This window comes from Bombina bombina, chromosome 2 (genome assembly GCF_027579735.1).
Source record: "Bombina bombina isolate aBomBom1 chromosome 2, aBomBom1.pri, whole genome shotgun sequence".
In the NCBI taxonomy this organism is placed as follows: domain Eukaryota; kingdom Metazoa; phylum Chordata; class Amphibia; order Anura; family Bombinatoridae; genus Bombina; species Bombina bombina.
The window spans coordinates 399,040,049-399,062,491 of record NC_069500.1 but is presented as its reverse complement, the minus strand read 5'-3'; the positions used below and the strand labels follow the sequence as shown (position 1 = coordinate 399,062,491).

General features: G+C 39.8%; 1 protein-coding gene across 1 annotated transcript in view; it reads right to left on the bottom strand.

Annotated features, from left to right (window-relative positions):
* The window catches only part of LOC128648916 (E1A-binding protein p400), a 684,550-nt gene that overhangs the window by 426,697 nt on the left and 235,410 nt on the right, over window positions 1-22,443 (bottom strand). Inside the window, exons 19-20 of the mRNA XM_053701874.1 lie at window positions 9,048-9,184; window positions 7,643-7,829 (exon numbers count right to left, since the gene is read on the bottom strand). Of these exons, the coding sequence (XP_053557849.1) occupies window positions 7,643-7,829; window positions 9,048-9,184 (324 nt within the window). The remainder of the gene's footprint in view (window positions 1-7,642; window positions 7,830-9,047; window positions 9,185-22,443) is intronic.

Below are 22,443 nucleotides of genomic sequence, written 5' to 3'. Positions count from 1 at the left end.
GGTGATCCTCTTGCACTTCCTGTTGGGGAGGAGTTAATATCCCATAAGTAATGATGACCCGTGGACTGACTACACTTAACAGGAGAAAAGGCAGTTAAACTAACAAAATATTTACAGTGTATGTAACAAGTTAGCAGAGCATTGCACCCACTTGCAAAGGGATGATTAACCCCTTAATACAAAAAAACAGATTAACAAAACGAAAAACAGTGATTTAATAGCGACTAGTATCAGGCTTGCTATCAGAGGTATATACTCTGATTAATGTGCAATATAAAACGTTTGCTGGCATGTTTAATCGTTTTTATATATCTTTTGGTGATAAAACTTATTGGGGCCTAGTTTTTTCCACATGGCTGGCTTTACTTTTGCCTAGAAACAGTTTCCTGAGGCTTTCCACTGTTATAGTATAAAAGTTACAGTTGGTGCAGTTAAAATTACAAACTGTGACATTCAGCTTCCCTCAGCAGTCCCCTGAATGCTATAGGACATCTCTGAAGGGCTCAAAAGGCTTCAAAAGTAGGAGCTGTGGCAGTTGTTATGACTGTTTAAAAAACATATATTTAGGCTTTAACTTACATTAATCCGGTATCAGCAGCATTTTCTAGCAAATTTCATCCCTAGAAAAACTTAACTGCACATACCTTATTGCAGGATACCCTGCACGCCATTCTCCCTCTGAAGTTACCTCACTCCTCAGACATATGTGAGAACGGCAGTGGATCTTAGTTACTTCTGCTAAGATCATAGAAAAACGCAGGCAGATTCTTCTTCTAAATGCTGCCTGAGATAAAATAGTACACTCCGGTACCATTTAAAAACAATAAACTTTTGATTGAAGAAAAAACTAACTATATTTTAACACTTTCCTCTAACTACCTCCAGCTATGTTGAGAGCTTGCAAGAAAATTACTGGATATGGCAGTTAGGGGAGGAGCTATATAGCAGCTCTTCTGTGGGTGATCCTCTTGCAACTTCCTGTTAGGAAGGAGAATATCCCACAAGTAATGGATGATCCGTGGACTGGATACACCTAACAAGAGAAATTATATTTATTATTCATTGCATTACTAACATATATAGCATATTTAGATATCTGAAATTACTTATGTTTTTAAATGACTAAATTAGTCATCAATTATACTGCATTTTTTGCATTTTGTAGAATCATACAATAATAATGTCCCTTTCTTTTCGATATATTTTTCATTTTATTTCCTGTGATCTAAAATTACACCTTTCCCTATACACATAAGTCTATGTCCCTTCTAAAGTTTACACCATAAGGTATGGATGTATTCAAGGTAAAAATCCAATATACCTCTCTTAAATTGAGTTTGTTTTCTCTGTTACCTCCCCTATTCCAACGGGGAATATGGTCTATATCTTGTAAGGATAATAGTGTGGAGTCAGAATTGTGAAATTCCTTAACATGTCTTGCAATAGGGGTATCGGAATCAGGATCCCCTATAGATCGTATATGCTCAAGGAAGCAGTCTTTGAGGGGTCTCTTTGTTCTCCCTACGTATTGCTTAGTGCACCCCCTACAGGTCAAAAGATAAATGACATGTGTAGTGGCACAATTTATATAAAACTTAATGTGATGGCTGTTTTTAGTGTGTGTTGAGGTAAAATTTTCACCTTCCTTTACATAGTCGCAAGTTTTACATATTGTATGCCTACATTTAAAAAACCCTTTTCTCTGCTTAAGCCAGCAAGTTTGATTAACTTTAGGCAAGTCAGAGGGTGATACAAAATTACCAATTGTTTTTCCTTTTTTAGAGATAAACTGACAACCCTCATTGACTATCTTTTGGAGTATTGGATCTGTATGTAGGATAAGTAGACTTTCCTTAAATATTCTGCAAATACCACTGTATTCCAGACTGTAAGTCGTAATAAATTTTGGTTTGTCACTTATTTTTTCAGAATTTTTATCTTTATACTGCATTAGTTGATCCCTAGGTATAAAGTCAACTTCTCTATGAGATTTGTCTAAAGTTTTCTGGTTGTATCCTCTTTCTTTGAGTAATTTTGTCAGCCTGTCTTTTGTAATTCTCCTCGTTAGTACAGTTTCTTTTAGCTCTTATAAACTGTCCCTTGGGAATTCTTTGTACTGTACCTGCTGTTGTTTTCCTGTATAGATCAGTCTCTATCACCCCTGTGAATGTATTTCCACTGATAGTAATATCCAAAAAGTTAATCCTGTCCTTATTCTGTTAACCCACCAATTTGATGTTACAATCGTTATTATTTAGATAGACACAAAAGTCATCCACAATGTTCTATGTGCAATCCATTATAAATATCAGATCATCAATATATCTGGCAAAAAAATCAATACTGTCTCGATAAGGATTTCTATCTCCAAAGACGTGGAACAGCTCCCACCATCCCATAAAGAGATTGGCGTAGCAGGGGGCAAATTTTGCCCCCATCGCTGTTCCACATCTCTGGAGATAGACGTGGAACAGTTCCTGGGAGTGTAAATTTACCAGGTGATTTTGCTGCGCAGCTAACTTCTGCGGTTTCTGCAGCCATATCTGCCTTACCTATTGCTGGTAAGAGAAAGAGGAAATCTAAGAACATATCTAATCCAAGAGTTCTAATTCTGTCAAGGTTGCGTTAGCCAGCCTGTCTCAGTTATCTGAGGATCATTCCTCAGGGGCTTCTGAGGGCGAGATCTCCGATTCCGAAATGGCTGTTGCTAGCACAGCTGATTCAGAGGGGGGTAATTGTAGAATTAATCTTGAACTCCTCCATCTACTCTTGAAAGAGATACTAGCAACATTGGATGTCTCTGATTCTACTGTCGCTGAGACTCCTATGAGGTCAAACTCAGAGTTTTTTATATCAAACCTTCCTCTGTGGAGGTGTTCTCGGTTCCAGACCGCATGTCTGACTTTATAACTCAGGAATGGGAAGAGCCAGGGATTGCCTTTTTCAATGTTCCCCTTTTTTAATAAATTAAAAGTAAAAGACTCTGTGCTTGACTTGTGGCACAACGTGTCTAAGGTAGAGGGCGCTACTACCTCTCTAACCAAGAGAACAACTATTCCTCTTGAGGATAGCTCCTCGTTCAAGGACCCTATGGAAGCTGGAAGTTTATTTAAGAAAGATGTATATTCATCAAGATTTACTTTGGCAACCATTTGCAAGTGTTGCTACGGTTGCAGGGGCAGCTTTTTATTGGTGCGACTCCTTGTCTGACCTAATTTCTGAGAGACTACTATAGAGGAGATCCAGGATAGGATCAAAGCTCTACAGCTGGCTAATACCTTTATCTGTGATGTCAGCATGCAAGTTGTTAGGCTGGGAGACAAAATTTCTAGCTTTGCGGTTCTAGCTCGCCGAGCTCTGTGACTAATATCTTGGTCTACGGATGTTAAGGGTAGCTATAATTCTAATTTTCATTCATTTCTCAACTTCAAAGGACAAAAGTCTATCTCTTATTCTTCCAAGCCGGAGCAGTCTAGGACATCTTGGAAGTCCAGTCAGCCTTGGAATAAGGGGAAACTAACCAAGAAAATTTCCTCTGAATCTAAGTAAGCATGAAAGCCCCCCAGATCAAACCTTGGATCAGGTAGGGTGCAGGCTTTACAAGGTTGGATCAGGAAGGGTGCAGGCTTTCCTTTTTTCGGCAGGCTTGGATCCGTGATGTCCCAGATCCTTGGGCTGTGGAAGTAGTACCCTAGGGATACAGGATAGGATTCAAGTCTTGTCCCCCCAGGGGCAGATTTATCCTGTCAAGCTTATCTGCAATCCAGGTGAAGAGAGAGGTCTTCTTAAACTACTTAAAGGCCCTATCTTCTCTGGGAGTGTTCTCCCAGTTCCTGTGGTAGAATAGGGTCAAGAAATGTATTCAAACCTTTCTGTGGTTCCCAAGAAGGAGGGAACTTTCCATCCCATATTGGACCTCAAGTGTCAACAAATTTATCAAGGTTCCGCCCTTCAAAATGGAGACTATTTGTTCCATTCTTCCCTTGGATCAGGAGGGTCAGTTCTTGACCTCCATAATCCTGAAGGACGCAAATCTACATGTTCCTATTCACAGGGAACATCTCCAATTTCTTGGGTTTGCCTTTCTAGAAAATCATTTCCAGTTTGTTGTCCTTCCCTTGCCACAGCCTTGCCACAGCTCCTCTGATCTTTACAAAGGTTCTAGGGGCCCTTTTGGCGGTGGTCATATCTCAGGGAATAGCGGTGGCACCATCATTTCATCTAGCAAGATCTCACTCAGACACTCTGTCTATGAAGTTTTTTCTGACAGAGGTCAGACAATCCAAAATTCTTGCTTCCTCTCTTTCTTTTCAGTCCTCTATTCGTCCATCAGTGGCTCTGTGTATGGAAGTTATTGGTCTAATGGTTGCTTCCATGGACATTCTTCCTTTTGCATGTTTCCATCTGAGACCTCTACAGTTTTGCATGCTCAGACAATGGACCGGAGACCACTCGGATCTCTCTCAGAGGATAGTCCTAGACTTTTTCACAAGAGACTCTCTATCTTGGTGGATTTCTAGATTTCTAGGCATCATCTGTCTCAGAGAACTTGCTTCCTGAGACCATCTTGGGTGATTGTGACTTTAGGATTCCAGCCTGTCGGGCTAGAGAGCAGTTTGGGGTTCTTTAAAGACTCAGGGTCTTTGGACCTGAGAGGAGTTTTCTCTCCCAATAAACATTTTGGAACTGAGAGCAAGCTTCAATGCTCTATCAGCTTGGCCTCAACTAGGTTAGATTTGATTTATTAGATTTCAGTCAGACATATATATATATCAATAGATATAGATCAACCGCCAGGGTTGACCGTGGAGCTCCTTAGTTATGAAGGAGGTGACTCCCATTCTCCAGTGGGCAGAATCTCACGATTGTCTCTTTTCTGCTACCCAGGGGTGAACTACTGGGAAGCGGATTTTATGAGCAGACAGACCTTTCCTCCAGGAGAGTGGGCTCTCCATCCTAAAGTATTCTCAAGGAGATCCCTCAGGTGTAGGGTTCCAGAGTTTGATCTGATGGCGTCTCGTTTAAATGCCAAGCTTCCAAAGGTATGGTCTAGATCAAGAGATCCTCAAGCAGTTCTGATTGATGCTCTGGCGGTTCCTTGGGTCTGCGATCTAGCATTTTTGTTCCCTCTGTTTGTCCTCCTTCCACGAGTAAAAGCTTGTATCAAACAGGAAAGGGCGCCTGTGATTCTAATAGCTCCTGCCTGGTCTCACAGGATCTGGTTCGCAGATCTGGTGTAGATGTAATTTCTTCTCCCTTGGAGGTTGTCTCTGAGGAAGGACCTTTCTACTTTGGATCTCTTCCCCCTCTCATATATAGATTATCTGAAGCTGAAAGCTTGGAGATTGATCGCCTAGTTTTGCTAGGCGCGGTTTTTCTAAGAAGGTCATTGATACCATGCTCCGAGCTCGTAAACCTGTTACTCGTAAGATTTACCATAAAGTATGGCGTAAATATCTTTATTGTTACTGTCTATTCTTTTTCACTAACGTTTGGCAGATCCACCAGATGTTCAGTCTTTTGTTCAGGCCTTGGTCAGAATTAGTTTAAAAAAAAAAAAGGAATGAAAAGCGCCAAACTGACCACCCTGTGAGCTGTTTTGGAAAGGATATTCTCACAAATTATTCTTAGGTATGGAAGAAGAATGGGGGTTTAAAACAGCGCTTTACCTGTACTGAGTACTGGATAGCTAGAGAGGTGCACCAATAAAAATAACTAACTTAATTTAAAATTATAGATTTATATAACCATAAATTAATATATATTCTTGTACCAATTTATTAAACCAAATTAATTAATCAGAAGTTTAAGATAAATATAATGATAAAAATAAAATGAAGAATAAATGCGTATTTATTTACCAAACTTTATAGTATTCTAAACATAAAAATAATCTCTACTATACATAGAAAATTAATTACACACAAAGGACATCTCCTCACTACCTTTAAAAAGTATTAAAAGGTTTTGGAATTTATATTAACCACCTTATATAAAAACACCTAGATCGCTGAATATTTAGACTCTGGTGATTTGTATCAAATCACCTTATGCCACCTTATTCGTTATAGTGTATCAGCATGAACAGCATTAAACTCCAGTTTTTTTGCAACAATTCAGCGTTAAACTTCAGTATTCGTGCAATAAATAACTCCAGTATTTGCAACAAATGACATTTGACTGAGAGTTTATAATGTTCGTACTTGCATTCAAACTGATGTTAGTTATATGGAAGATGATATTTAAAAGTTCACAAAAGTCAAAGTTTCACATCCAAATTAGTGTAGCGGGTAAGAAACAAACACTGCTGGCCGGAAAACAGACAATGGTGGCCGATATATTGAAAGTTCAGTGCAATGTGCAGCGGGTTATATGTAAATAAACACTGTTTGTCATTGAGTGTTGGTTGTTCAGTATGATGTCGACATATAAAGTGGGTATACTTTACCGGTCCCCGAATTGTTGGTTTACCGTTTCATCAGTGGTCTGGCTTCAGGCCAAGGTTGCTTTTGAATCCTCCTCTCGCCTCTCGTTTTTCGGTTCTCTGTTCAAACCTGTGCAGCTTCTGTCACTCGAGTAGGCGGATTGATTCCTGGGGCTACCGGTTCTAATTTCCTTCCACTATGTTAATATGTCGAATCAGAGATCACAGTGTTGGATTAATTCTGTAACTTCTTTGATAAAAACTCTGCGCAGAGTATAATAAAATGTAAAGTTATCTTCATTAACCCTTGATAGTGCATCAACGTGTTTCGCCTATAGATAAGGCTTTTTCAAGACTTTTATACAAGGGAACTCTTTACTGTCTTTAAATAACCCGCTTTCATTACTGATTGGCTTAAATTTTCTTCCAATAGGATTTGGACAATTTAAGGTGGTATTGTCTTATTTTGTTTTTAGCCCTAAAAGGTGGTATATATAATACTTCTCTTTATTATTTAGAATAGTTGATTTTGTTCATAAACATGTCGCTATATTTACAATCTTAAAGGTGATATATGCAACACTATTAAAACTAATAAGTAATAGTTATAAATATCTTAAAGCTATGATAACTTATTCATATAGTGCTAACAATACTTAAAAATTCAGGGTATGTGGGGGCATAGGGGTTAATAGTTGGATACTTGCGGTGGATATGTGGCCACATAGGGGTTAATAGATAGATACTTGTGATGGGTATGTGGCGGCATAGGGGTTAATATATACTTGTGTTGGGTATGTGGCAGCATAGGGGGTTAATAGGAAACTTGCGGTAGGTATGTGACGGTATAGGGGTTAATAGGATAGATACTTGCGGTGGGTATGTGGCGATTTAGATCTTTATTAGTGTAGTGTTAGTTTGAGCAGCAACAATGCACTACTGTAAGCTAGCTGGTGATTGTGGACATACACATTTGTCTCTTGCTATTGGCTTACCAGATGTGTTCAGCTGGCTCCCAGCAGTGCATTACTGTTCTGGAGCCGATTTTAACTATGCATTTTAGCCCTTTGCAGGGGTTAAACACATAGTTACATGCGCAACAGGGAAATAATAAAATGCTCTAACAAATCAGAACATTATTTGCACTTTATGTAAATATGTTTCCTTAACAACAACAAAAAAGGGAAAGAAAAAACACAGAACATAGTTTGCGGTCACCTTCCATGGGTCATATTCCAGTGCTCGCAGTGCCAGTGATGACGTCTTGTACTGGATAGATTCACACACATAGGAGGAGTGGGTAGGACGGGGATCCACAAGCTCAGGATGATTACAAATCCTCTGCAGCTGCATCAAGACATGAAGAACACTAACAAAATGCCCTCCTTTCAGAGCATCTTGAGTTCTATGGTAAAAAGAGAAATAAATTAATTGTTTATAGTTGTTTTAAAAATTAGATTTGCAGGGAAAGACTGATAATAGAGTTTCTGTGGGCATACAAATTAACAAACATTAAGGGCTAGATAACAATTGGAGTGATAAATAAACAGTCTTTACAAGTGACTGGTTATTGCTACCACAAGCTCGCACTAGCAATTAGAACTTATAAAATTAACCAGAGATCAAATTTCTGATTAATTTTATAAATGTGCTCCAAATGCCCACAAAATACAATTTAATGTATTTTATTAAAAAAATAAAGATAGTAGCATCTTTGTTTTTAATAAAATAACTGCAAAGAGCAGTTATATGGGGATAAACGTGGTGGGTGTGGGTTGTTGGAAGAAAAAAAAAATGATGAAAAGTGCCTTTACATTGCGGTCTATGAGAACTGTGTGTTTCCTGTAAATATATATGTATATGCTTAAGTACATATATATATTTATGTGTTAATATGTGTATATACACATATAAATACATAAATATATATGTATATATTCATATACATATATATTTAAAAATGCTGCCCATCGCTGGGCTACTTACCCCCTAACAGCATGAGAACAAGGCTCCCATTGGAGCCTATGGAAGCATTATTTCATGAGCGCAATGCTTCCGTGCAATGTGGACGCGAGGTCACATTCGCATTGCACCTCACCTGTAATTACAAAGTGGAGTGCAAATATCGTTTTAGCGAAACCGATATTTTGCACTCCACTTAAAATCTGGCCCTAAAAAAGTCACATATCTACATACAAGCATAGAACCAGAAAAGACAGTTGAAAGCAAGTTGCAGTGAAAAGTGAAAGCTCTTCAATATCTTCAGTTGTTAACTTCAAAAATAAGCCACATTGGTATATCAAACAACAAGAGGAGGTATGAGAGAGACCACAGCAAGATCATCATGAGAGCAAGCTGAGCTACAGAAGGTTTCAGACAAAAGCATCTGAGGAAATGGGGGACAAAATATTTGGGGTGAGGGGCATTCCATAAAAACCTCAAGTTTCAAAGCATAATTTTCAATATTTAAATTTCAGCTTTATATGCACTACTAACCTCTTATTTATACTGTTCAGTTGGGTAGCTGTGGATATTGCCACATTTTCAAGAATACAACTTTGTCAGCAAAATAGTTAATTTGCACTATGGCATAACTATTTGCCTTTTTATACAAGTAACCTACCCAGGCTGCAGAATCACATCCTCATACAGAGCTCTCTGTCGACTGGACAGACGGCACTTAAGGACATGGTCATATTTTTTGGTTAGCTGCTTTTCAACTTCTCTTTTCGTCCTCCGTAAAATGAAGGGCCGTACTGTCTGGAAAAGATGAAAAACAGTCGAACAGCAGTTAATTACTAACCAATAGCAGGCAGTGTTGAAAATAATGATCATAGGGTATTCAAGGGCACTCTGTGACTGTGGAAATAAGCATACTAAAGAGCACTATGTGACTGTGGAATTAAGCATACTAAAGAGCACTATGTGACTGTGGAATTAAGCATACTAAAGAGCACTATGTGACTGTGGAATTAAGCATACTAAAGAGCACTATGTGACTGTGGAATTAAGCATACTAAAGAGCACTATGTGATTGTGAAATTAAGCATACTAAAGAGTACTCTGGACTGTGGAATTAAGCATACTAAAAAGCACTCTGTCACTGTCGGGTAACAGTGAGAAAGGGCAGGGAGTGACATCCTATCACAGATTTACTGAACACAGAAGGGAAAACAGCAGAGTAAGTTTTGGCTGCTCTGTGGATGTTTGCAGCTCTCCAGATTTATGGCCACAAACTCACAGCTCCATTAAACAGAGATCTTCAGCATGAGAAGGCAAGGTTGTCAGATAGTGACTTCCTCCCTGTAAGCACACTAGTTAGGGAGTAAGGAGAAAAACATAATTTATGTAAGAACTTACCTGATAAATGCATTTCTTTCATATTGGCAAGAGTCCATGAGCTAGTGATGTATGGGATATACAATCCTACCAGGAAGGGCAAAGTTTCCAAACCTCAAAATGCCTATAAATACTTCCCTCACCACACCCACAATTCAGTTTAACGAATAGCCAACTAGTGGGGTGATAGAAAAAGGAGTAAAAAGCATAAAAAAAGGAACTGGAAGAAATTGTGCTTTATACAAAAACAGAATTTATGTTTACCTGATAAATTACTTTCTCCAACGGTGTGTCCGGTCCACGGCGTCATCCTTACTTGTGGGATATTCTCTTCCCCAACAGGAAATGGCAAAGAGCCCAGCAAAGCTGGTCACATGATCCCTCCTAGGCTCCGCCTACCCCAGTCATTCGACCGACGTTAAGGAGGAATATTTGCATAGGAGAAACCATATGATACCGTGGTGACTGTAGTTAAAGAAAATAAATTATCAGACCTGATTAAAAAACCAGGGCGGGCCGTGGACCAGTCACACCGTTGGAGAAAGTAATTTATCAGGTAAACATAAATTCTGTTTTCTCCAACATAGGTGTGTCCGGTCCACGGCGTCATCCTTACTTGTGGGAACCAATACCAAAGCTTTAGGACACGGATGAAGGGAGGGAGCAAATCAGGTCACCTAAATGGAAGGCACCACGGCTTGCAAAACCTTTCTCCCAAAAATAGCCTCAGAAGAAGCAAAAGTATCAAACTTGTAAAATTTGGTAAAAGTGTGCAGTGAAGACCAAGTCGCTGCCCTACATATCTGATCAACAGAAGCCTCGTTCTTGAAGGCCCATGTGGAAGCCACAGCCCTAGTGGAATGAGCTGTGATTCTTTCAGGAGGCTGCCGTCCGGCAGTCACATAAGCCAATCTGATGATGCTTTTAATCCAAAAAGAGAGAGAGGTAGAAGTTGCTTTTTGACCTCTCCTTTTACCAGAATAAACAACAAACAAGGAAGATGTTTGTCTAAAATCCTTTGTAGCATCTAAATAGAATTTTAGAGCGCGAACAACATCCAAATTGTGCAACAAACGTTCCTTCTTCGAAACTGGTTTCGGACACAAAGAAGGTACGACTATCTCCTGGTTAATGTTTTTGTTAGAAACAACTTTTGGAAGAAAACCAGGTTTAGTACGTAAAACCACCTTATCTGCATGGAACACCAGATAAGGAGGAGAACACTGCAGAGCAGATAATTCTGAAACTCTTCTAGCAGAAGAAATTGCAACCAAAAACAAAACTTTCCAAGATAATAACTTAATATCAACGGAATGTAAGGGTTCAAACGGAACCCCCTGAAGAACTGAAAGAACTAAGTTGAGACTCCAAGGAGGAGTCAAAGGTTTGTAAACAGGCTTGATTCTAACCAGAGCCTGAACAAAGGCTTGAACATCTGGCACAGCTGCCAGCTTCTTGTGAAGTAACACAGACAAGGCAGAAATCTGTCCCTTCAAGGAACTTGCAGATAATCCTTTCTCCAATCCTTCTTGAAGAAAGGATAGAATCTTAGGAATCTTTACCTTGTCCCAAGGGAATCCTTTAGATTCACACCAACAGATATATTTTTTCCATATTTTGTGGTAAATTTTTCTAGTTACAGGCTTTCTGGCCTGAACAAGAGTATCAATAACAGAATCTGAGAACCCTCGTTTTGATAAGATCAAGCGTTCAATCTCCAAGCAGTCAGCTGGAGTGAGATCAGATTCGGATGTTCGAACGGACCTTGAACAAGAAGGTCTCGTCTCAAAGGTAGCTTCCATGGTGGAGCCGATGACATATTCACCAGATCTGCATACCAAGTCCTGCGTGGCCACGCAGGAGCTAACAAGATCACCGACGCCCTCTCTTGATTGATCCTGGCTACCAGCCTGGGGATGAGAGGAAACGGCGGGAATACATAAGCTAGTTTGAAGGTCCAAGGTGCTACTAGTGCATCTACTAGAGTCGCCTTGGGATCCCTGGATCTGGACCCGTAGCAAGGAACCTTGAAGTTCTGACGAGAGGCCATCAGATCCATGTCTGGAATGCCCCACAGTTGAGTAATTTGGGCAAAGATTTCCGGATGGAGTTCCCACTCCCCCGGATGAAATGTCTGACGACTCAGAAAATCCGCTTCCCAATTTTCCACTCCTGGGATGTGGATTGCAGATAGGTGGTAGGAGTGAGTCTCCGCCCATTGAATGATTTTGGTCACTTCTTCCATCGCCAGGGAACTCCTTGTTCCCCCCTGATGGTTGATGTACGCAACAGTCGTCATGTTGTCTGATTGAAACCGTATGAACTTGGCCTTTGCTAGCTGAGGCCAAGCCTTGAGAGCATTGAATATCGCTCTCAGTTCCAGAATATTTATCGGTAGAAGAGATTCTTCCCGAGACCAAAGACCCTGAGCTTTCAGGGGTCCCCAGACCGCGCCCCAGCCCATCAGACTGGCGTCGGTCGTGACAATGACCCACTCTGGTCTGCGGAAGGTCATCCCTTGTGACAGGTTGTCCAGGGACAGCCACCAACGGAGTGAGTCTCTGGTCCTCTGATTTACTTGTATCTTCGGAGACAAGTCTGTATAGTCCCCATTCCACTGACTGAGCATGCACAGTTGTAATGGTCTTAGATGAATGCGCGCAAAAGGAACTATGTCCATTGCCGCTACCATCAAACCTATTACTTCCATGCACTGCGCTATGGAAGGAAGAGGAACGGAATGAAGTGTTTGACAAGAGTTTAGAAGTTTTGTTTTTCTGGCCTCTGTCAGAAAAATCCTCATTTCTAAGGAGTCTATTATTGTTCCCAAGAAGGGAACCCTTGTCGACGGAGATAGAGAACTCTTTTCCACGTTCACTTTCCATCCGTGAGATCTGAGAAAGGCCAGGACTATGCCCGTGTGAGCCTTTGCTTGAGGAAGGGACGACGCTTGAATCAGAATGTCGTCCAAGTAAGGAACTACTGCAATGCCCCTTGGTCTTAGTACCGCTAGAAGGGACCCTAGTACCTTTGTGAAAATCCTTGGAGCAGTGGCTAATCCGAAAGGAAGCGCCACGAACTGGTAATGCTTGTCCAGGAATGCGAACCTTAGGAATCGATGATGTTCCTTGTGGATAGGAATATGTAGATACGCATCCTTTAAATCCACCGTGGTCATGAATTGACCTTCCTGGATGGAAGGAAGAATTGTTCGAATGGTTTCCATTTTGAACGATGGAACCTTGAGAAACTTGTTTAAGATCTTGAGATCTAAGATTGGTCTGAACGTTCCCTCTTTTTTGGGAACTATGAACAGATTGGAGAAGAACCCCATCCCTTGTTCTCCTAATGGAACAGGATGAATCACTCCCATTTTTAACAGGTCTTCTACACAATGTAAGAATGCCTGTCTCTTTATATGGTCTGAAGACAATTGAGACCTGTGGAACCTCCCCCTTGGGGGAAGCCCCTTGAATTCCAGAAGATAACCTTGGGAGACTATTTCTAGTGCCCAAGGATCCAGAACATCTCTTGCCCAAGCCTGAGCAAAGAGAGAGAGTCTGCCCCCCACCAGATCCGGTCCCGGATCGGGGGCCAACATTTCATGCTGTCTTGGTAGCAGTGGCAGGTTTCTTGGCCTGTTTTCCCTTGTTCCAGCCTTGCATTGGACGAAAATTAGGTTTATTTTTGGCCTTGAAAGACCTATCCTGAGGAAGGGCGTGGCCCTTACCCCCAGTGATATCAGAGATAATCTCTTTCAAGTCAGGGCCAAACAGCGTTTTCCCCTTGAAAGGAATGTTAAGTAGTTTGTTCTTGGAAGACGCATCCGCTGACCAAGATTTCAACCAAAGCGCTCTGCGCGCCACAATAGCAAACCCAGAATTTTTCGCCGCTAACCTAGCCAATTGCAAAGTGGCGTCTAGGGTGAAAGAATTGGCCAATTTGAGAGCACGGATTCTGTCCATAATCTCCTCATAAGGAGGAGAATCACTATCGATCGCCTTTACTAGCTCATCGAACCAGAAACACGCGGCTGTAGTGACAGGGACAATGCATGAAATTGGTTGTAGAAGGTAACCTTGCTGAACAAACATCTTTTTAAGCAAACCTTCTAATTTTTTATCCATGGGATCTTTAAAAGCACAACTATCTTCTATGGGTATAGTGGTGCGTTTGTTTAAAGTAGAAACCGCTCCCTCGACCTTGGGGACTGTCTGCCATAAGTCCTTTCTGGGGTCGACCATAGGAAACAATTTTTTAAATATGGGGGGAGGGACGAAAGGTATACCGGGCCTTTCCCATTCTTTATTTACAATGTCCGCCACCCGCTTGGGTATAGGAAAAGCTTCTGGGAGCCCCGGGACCTCTAGGAACTTGTCCATTTTACATAGTTTCTCTGGGATGATCAAATTCTCACAATCATCCAGAGTGGATAATACCTCCTTAAGCAGAGCGCGGAGATGTTCCAACTTAAATTTAAATGTAATCACATCGGGTTCAGCTTGTTGAGAAATTTTCCCTGAATCTGAAATTTCTCCCTCAGACAAAACCTCCCTGGCCCCCTCAGACTGGTGTAGGGGCATTTCAGAACCATTATCATCAGCGTCCCCATGCTCTTCAGTATCTAAAACAGAGCAGTCGCGCTTGCGCTGATAAGTGGGCATTTTGGCTAAAATGTTTTTGATAGAATTATCCATTACAGCCGTTAATTGTTGCATAGTAAGGAGTATTGGCGCGCTAGATGTACTAGGGGCCTCCTGAGTGGGCAAGACTGGTGTAGACGAAGGAGGGAATGATGCAGTACCATGCTTACTCCCCTCACTTGAGGAATCATCTTGGGCATCATTTTCAGTGTCACATAAATCACATCTATTTAAATGAGAAGGAACCTTGGCTTCCCCACATTCAGAACACAGTCTATCTGGAGACATGTTAAACAGGCATAAACTTGATAATAAAGTACAAAAAACCTTTTAAAATAAAACCGTTACTGTCACTTTAAATTTTAAACTGAACACACTTTATTACTGCAATTGCGAAAAAGTATGAAGGAATTGTTCAAAATTCACCAAAATTTCACCACAGTGTCTTAAAGCCTTAAAAGTATTGCACACCAAATTTGGAAGCTTTAACCCTTAAAATAACGGAACCGGAGCCGTTTTTATCTTTAACCCCTTTACAGTCCCTGGTATCTGCTTTGCTGAGACCCAACCAAGCCCAAAGGGGAATACGATACCAAATGACGCCTTCAGAAAGTCTTTTCTATGTATCAGAGCTCCTCACACATGCGACTGCATGTCATGCTTCTCAAAAACAAGTGCGCAATACCGGCGCGAAAATGAGGCTCTGCCTATGATTAGGGAAAGCCCCTAGAGAATAAGGTGTCTAAAACAGTGCCTGCCGATATTATTTTACAAAAATACCCAGATTAAATGATTCCTCAAGGCTAAATATGTGTATATATGAATCGATTTAGCCCAGAAAATGTCTACAGTCTTAATAAGCCCTTGTGAAGCCCTTATTTACTGTCTGAATAAAAATGGCTTACCGGATCCCATAGGGAAAATGACAGCTTCCAGCATTACATCGTCTTGTTAGAATGTGTCATACCTCAAGCAGCAAAAGACTGCTCACTGTTCCCCCAACTGAAGTTAATTCCTCTCAACAGTCCTGTGTGGAACAGCCATGGATTTTAGTAACGGTTGCTAAAATCATTTTCCTCTTACAAACAGAAACCTTCATCTCTTTTCTGTTTCAGAGTAAATAGTACATACCAGCACTATTTTAAAATAACAAACTCTTGATTGAATAAAAAAAACTACAGTTAAACACTAAAAAACTCTAAGCCATCTCCGTGGAGATGTTGCCTGTACAACGGCAAAGAGAATGACTGGGGTAGGCGGAGCCTAGGAGGGATCATGTGACCAGCTTTGCTGGGCTCTTTGCCATTTCCTGTTGGGGAAGAGAATATCCCACAAGTAAGGATGACGCCGTGGACCGGACACACCTATGTTGGAGAAAAATCATAACCACCATAAAAAGGGTGGGTCGCATGGACTCTTGCCACTATGAAAGAAATGAATTTATCAGGTAAGTTCTTACATAAATTATGTTTTCTTTCATGTAATCGGCAAGAGTCCATGAGCTAGTGACGTATGGGATAGCAATACCCAAGATGTGGAACTCCACAGAAGAGTCACTAGAGAGGGAGGGATAAAAAATAAAAACAGCCATTTTCCATTTTTCTCATAAATGCAAAGAAAAAACTTAAAACATAAGCAGAGGAATCAAACTGAAACAGCTGCCTGTAGAACTTTTCTACCAAAAACTGCTTCCGAAGAGGCAAATACATAAAAACAGTAGAATTTAGTAAATGTATGCAAAGAAGACCAAGTTGCTGCTTTGCAAATCTGATCAACTGAAGCTTCATTCTTAAAAGCCCATGAAGTGGAGACTGATCTAGTAGAATAAGCTGTGATTCTCTGAGGCGGGGCCTGACCCGACTCCAAATAAGCCTGATGAATCAAAAGCTTTAACCAAGATGCCAAGGAAATGGCAGAAGCTTTCTGACCTTTCCTAGAACCAGAAAAGACAACAAATAGACTAGAAGTCTTCCTGAAATCTTTAGTAACTTCCACATAATATTTCAGAGCTCTTACAACATCCAGAGAATGTAAGGATCTCTCTAAAGAATTCTTAGGATTAGGACACAAAGAGGGGACAACAATTTCCCTATTAATGTTGTTAGAATTCACAACCTTAGGTAGAAATTTAAATGAAATCCGCAAAACTGCCTTATTCTGATGGAAAATCAGAAAAGGAGACTCACAAGAAAGAGCAGATAATTCGGAAACTCTTCTAGCAGAAGAGATAGCCAAAAGGAACACTTTCCAAGAAAGTATTTTTTTTATCCAAGGAATGCATAGGCTCAAAAGGAGGAGCCTGTAAATCCTTCAAAACCAAATTAAGACCCCAAGGAGGAGAAATTGGTTTAATGACAGGCTTGATACGGACCAAAGCCTGTACAAAACAGTGAATATCAGGAAGCTTAGCAATCTTTCTTTGAAGCAAAACAGAAAGAGCAGAGATTTGTCCCTTCAAGGAACTTGCAGAGAAACCTTTACCCAAACCATCCTGAAGAAACTGTAACATTCTAGGAATTCTAAAAGAATGCCAGGCCAGGAGAATTTATGAGAAGAACACCATGAAATATAAGTCTTCCAGACTCGATAATAAATCTTCCTAGAGACAGATTTACAAGCCTGCAACATAGTATCAATCACTGAGTCAGAGAAAACCTCTATGACTAAGCACTAAGAGTTCAATTTCCATACCTTCAATTTTAATGATTTGAGATCCTGATGGAAAAACGGCCCTTGAGACAGGTCTGGTCTTAAAGAAAGTGGCCAAGGTTGGCAACTGGACATCCGGACAAGATCCGCATACCAGAACCTGTGAGGACATTCTGGTGCTACCAGAAATATGTCATCGTTCCACGATGATCTTGGAGATCACTCTTGAAAGAAGAATTAGAGGCGGGAAGATATAAGCAGGTTGGTAAAACCAAGGAACTGCTAACGCATCCACCAACTCCGCCTGAGGATCCCTGGATCTGGACAGGTACCTGGGAAGTTTCTTGTTTAGATGTGAAGCCATCAAATCTATTTCTGGAAGACCCCGCATCTGAACAATCTGAAAAAAAACACATCTGGATGGAGCGTCCACTCCCCCGGATGTAAAGTCTGACGGCTGAGATATTCCGCTTCCCAATTGTCTACAACTGGGATATGTACCGCAGACATAAGACAAGAGCTGGATTTCGCCCAAGAAAGTATCCAAGATACTACTTTCATAGCTAGGGGACTGTGAGTCCCACCCTGATGATTGACATATGCCACAGTTGTGATATTGTCTGTCTGAAAACAAATGAACGGTTCTCTCATCAACAGAGGCCAAACATGAAGAGCCCTGAATATAGCACGGAGTGCTAAAATATTGACTGGTAAACCTCGCCTCTGGAGATTTCCAAACGCCTTGTGCTGTCAGAGATCCCAAGACAGCTCCCCAACCTGAAAGATTTGCATCTGTTGTGACCACAGTCCAGGTTGGACGAACAAAAGAGGCCCCTTGAACTATACGATGGTGATCTAACCACCAAGTCAGAGAGAGTCGAACATTGGGATTTAAGGATAATAATTGTGATATATTTATATAATCCCTGCACCATTGATTCAACATACAAAGTTGGAGAGGTCTCGTATGAAAACGAGCAAAGGGGATTGCGTCCGATGCTGCAGTCATGAGACCTAAAACTTCAATGCACATAGCTACTGAAGAGAATGATTGAGACTGAAAGTTCCAACAAGCTGAAACCAATTTTATTTGTCTCTTGTCTGTTAGAGATATGGACACTGAATCTATCTGTAAACCTAAAAAAGTGACCCTTGTCTAAGGAATCAAGGAACTCTTTGGTAAATTGATCCTCTAACCATGTCTTTGAAGAAACAACACTAGTTGATTCATGTAAGATTCGGCAGAATGTAAAGACTGAGCTAGTACCAAGATATGGTCCAAATAAGGAAACACCGCAATACCCTGTTCTCTGATTCACCGAGAACTTTTGTAAAAATCCTTGGAGTTGTGGCTAGGCCAAATGGAAGAACGACAAATTGGTAATGCTTGTCTAGAAAAGAGAATCTCAGAAACCGATAGTGGTCTGGATTAATCAGAATATGAAGATATGCATCCTGTAAGTCTATCGTGGACATATAATGACCTTGCTGAACAAAAGGCAGAATAGTCCATATAGTCACCATTTTGAAAGTTGGCACTCTTACAAAACAATTCAAAATTTTCAGATCCAGAACTGGCCTGAATGAATTTTCTTTCTTTGGGACAATGAACAGATTTGAATAAAACCCCAGACCCTGTTACTGGAACGGAACTGGTATGATTACCCCTGAAAGCTCTAGATCTAAAACACACTTCAGAAAAGCCTGAGCCTTCACTGGATTTACTGGGACACGCAAGAGAAAAAATCTGCTCACAGGAGGTGTTATTCTGAATCCTATTCAATACCCTTGAGTGACAATACTCTGAATCCATTGATTTTGAAAAGAATCTGCCCAAATGTTTTGGAAAAACTGTAATCTGTCCCCTACCAGCTGAGCTGGAATGAGGGCCGCACCTTCATGCGAAATTGGGGGCTGGCTTTGGTTTCTTAAATGGCTTGGATTTATTCCAACCTGAAGAAGGTTTCCAATTGGAACCAGATTCTTTGGGGGAAGGATTGGCTTTCTGTTCCTTATTCTGTTGAAAAGAACAAAAACGATTAGAAGCTTTAGATTTACCCTTAGATCTCTTATCCTGAGGTAAAAAAAACTCCCTTCCCCCCAGTGACAGTTGAAATAATCGAATCCAAGTGAGAACCAAACAAATTGTTACCTTGGAAAGAAAGAGATAGTAATCTAGACTTAGATACCATGTCAGCATTCCAATATTTGAGCCACAAAGCTCTTCTAGCTAAAATAGCTAAAGACATAGATCTAACATCAATTTTGATGATATCAAAAATGGAATCACAGATAAAATGATTAGCATGTTGAAGCAAACGAACAATGCTAGACAAATCAGGGTCTGTTTCCTGTTGCACTAAGCTTTCCAACCAAAAAGTTGATGCAGCTGCAACATCAGCCATAGAAATGGCAGGCCTGAGAAGATACCCAGAATATAAATAAGCTTTCCTTAGATAAGCTTCAAGTTTCCTATCTAAAGGGTCCTTAAAGGAAGTACTATCTTCCACAGGGATAGTAGTACGTTTAGCAAGAGTAGAAATAGCCCCATCAACTTTGGGGATTTTTTCCCAAAACTCCAATCTAACTGCCGGCAAAGGATACAACTTTTTGAACCTAGAAGAAGGAATAAAAGTACCAGGCCTATTCCATTCCTTTGAAATCATATCAGAAATAGCATCAGGAACTGGAAAAACCTCTGGAGTAACCTAGGAGGTTTATAAACAGAATTTAAACGTTTACTAGTTTTAGTATCAAGAGGACTAGTTTCTCCATTCTATACTCCATCTTAAAGAGATAAGAAGATTTGTCAGTGTCAATACCTGACGTAGGATCTTCTGAATCAGATAGATCCTCATCAGAGGAGGATAATTCAGTATGTTGTCGGTCATGGGAAATTTTAGCAACTCTAGGAGAAGTTTTAAAAGACCTTTGACGTTTATTAGAAGGCGGAATAGACAAAGCCTTCTGAATCGCATCAGCAATAAAATCTTTTATATTAACAGGGATATCATGTACATTAGATGTTGAAGGAACAACAGGCATTGTACTAGTACTGATGGATACATTCTCTGCATGTAAAAGATTATCATGACAACTATTACATAACACAGCTGAAGATATAATCTCCGCTAACTTACAACAGATACGTTTATCTTTGGTAGAACTGTTATCAGGCAGCAGGAATCGAACAGTGGTTTCTGAGACAGGATCAGATTGAGACATCTTGCAAATGTAAGAGAAAAGACAACATATAAAGCAAAATTATCAAAAACAGCATAGCCGTCTGAGCATAAAAAAGGCAAGGAGCATATAGAAAGTGGGGTTTAAATAAATAATTTATTTGGCACCAAGTATGATGCACAACGCAAAATTAATTTTTTTGAAGCTAACAACATCCGGAAATTACAAATTTGTGTCAAGGAACGTACCTTTGTGCCCAAAAAAATCTCACGCCAAGAGTGACGCAATAAATATCAGCATTTTGCGACCTCACAAGCCTAATTTTGCCAGCGAAAATTATTGAAAAAGCAGTCAATTTGAAGAAAAGACTATACCCCAGGTAAGAAAAAATAACTTCCTAAATATATTTTCCCAATTTTGAAACTGATAGTCTGCAAAAGGAAATATACATAAACCTGACTCATGGAAAATATAAGTACAATACATATATTTATAACTTTATATTAATACATAAAGTGCCAAACTATAGCTGAGAATGTCTAAAAGTAATGAAAACATACTTACCGAAAGAGCGCCTCCTAAAAGGCTAAGACACTAGTAGTGACAAGATTATTTAAATAAAAAATATATTGAAATTCTATAGGGGTATATAAAATATTTTATAAGCTACTTATAGCTAAAATATACAAACAAGATACAAAAGTGGATCCACTTAAAATTAACAATAAAATATGCATATATCTATATAAAAAACAATACAATTGTGGTTAAAAACCACACCAATATACAATCTTAATCACAAAATAAATTACAATAAAACAGCTGTTGATGGTTGGATAAAAAATAAATATAAAAACATCAATTTACTGAGTAGGTGTCCATAAATATGTAGGTCCCAAACTTTAAATTCTTTCCAGAGAGTGAATGTCCAATATGAAGATTCTATTTTAAAACACTTATCCTTATATATCCCTCGATAAACGGTGAAATTATGAAATTTCACAATAATTTTTGAAATTTGATTTGAAAACCACTACGTTTTTCTTTTTTACACACTTCATCATTTCACCGTTTATCGAGGGATATATAAGGGTAACTGTTTTAAAATAGAATCTTCATATTGGACATTCACTCTCTGGAAAGAATTTAAAGTTTGGGACCTACATATTTATGGACACCTACTCAGTAAATTGATGTTTTTATATTTACTTTTTATCCAACCATCAACAGCTGTTTTATTGTAATTTATTTTGTGATTAAGATTGTATATTGGTGTGGTTTTTAACCACAATTGTATTGTTTTTTATATAGATATATGCATATTTTATTGTTAATTTTAAGTGGATCCACTTTTATATCTTGTTTGTATATTTTAGCTATAAGTAGCTTATAAAATATTTTATATACCCCTATAGAATTTCAATATATTTTTTATTTAAATAATCTTGTCACTACTAGTGTCTTAGCCTTTTAGGAGGCGCTCTGTGTATTTATTTTTAGCACTACATTCACCTTTTTGGGGGCGCTGGTACCCACAATACTAGGAGCTACAGACACAAGGTTGAGCGCTGTCAGATTTTAACAGATACTTACCGAAAGACACCCATCCACATATAGCAGATAGCCAAACCAGTACTGAAACAGTTATCAGTAGAGGTAATGGAATATGAGAGTATATCGTCGATCTGAAAAGGGAGGTAGGAGATGAATCTCTACGACCGATAACAGAGAACCTATGAAAAGATTTCCCGCAAGGAAAACCATAGAATTCAATAGGTGATACTCTCTTCACATCCCTCTGACATTCACTGTACTCTGAGATGAATTAGGCTTCAAAATGCTGAGAAGCGCATATCACAGAAGAAAAAGAAAATTTATGCTTACCTGATAAATGTATTTCTTTTTTGACACAATGAGTCCATGGATCATCTTAATTACTAATGGGATATTCACCTCCTGGTCAGCAGGAGGCGGCAAAGAGCACCCCAGCAGAGATGTTAAATAGCTCCTCCCTTCCCTCCCACTCCAGTCATTCGACCGAAGTTAAGGAAAGATGAGTCCACAGATCATCTTAATTACTAATGGGATTCAATACCCAAGCTAGAGTACACAGATGATACGGGAGAGACAAGACAGGGAACCTAAATTGAAGGCACCACTGCTTGAAGAACCTCTCTTCCAAAAGCGGCCTCAGCCGAGGCAAAA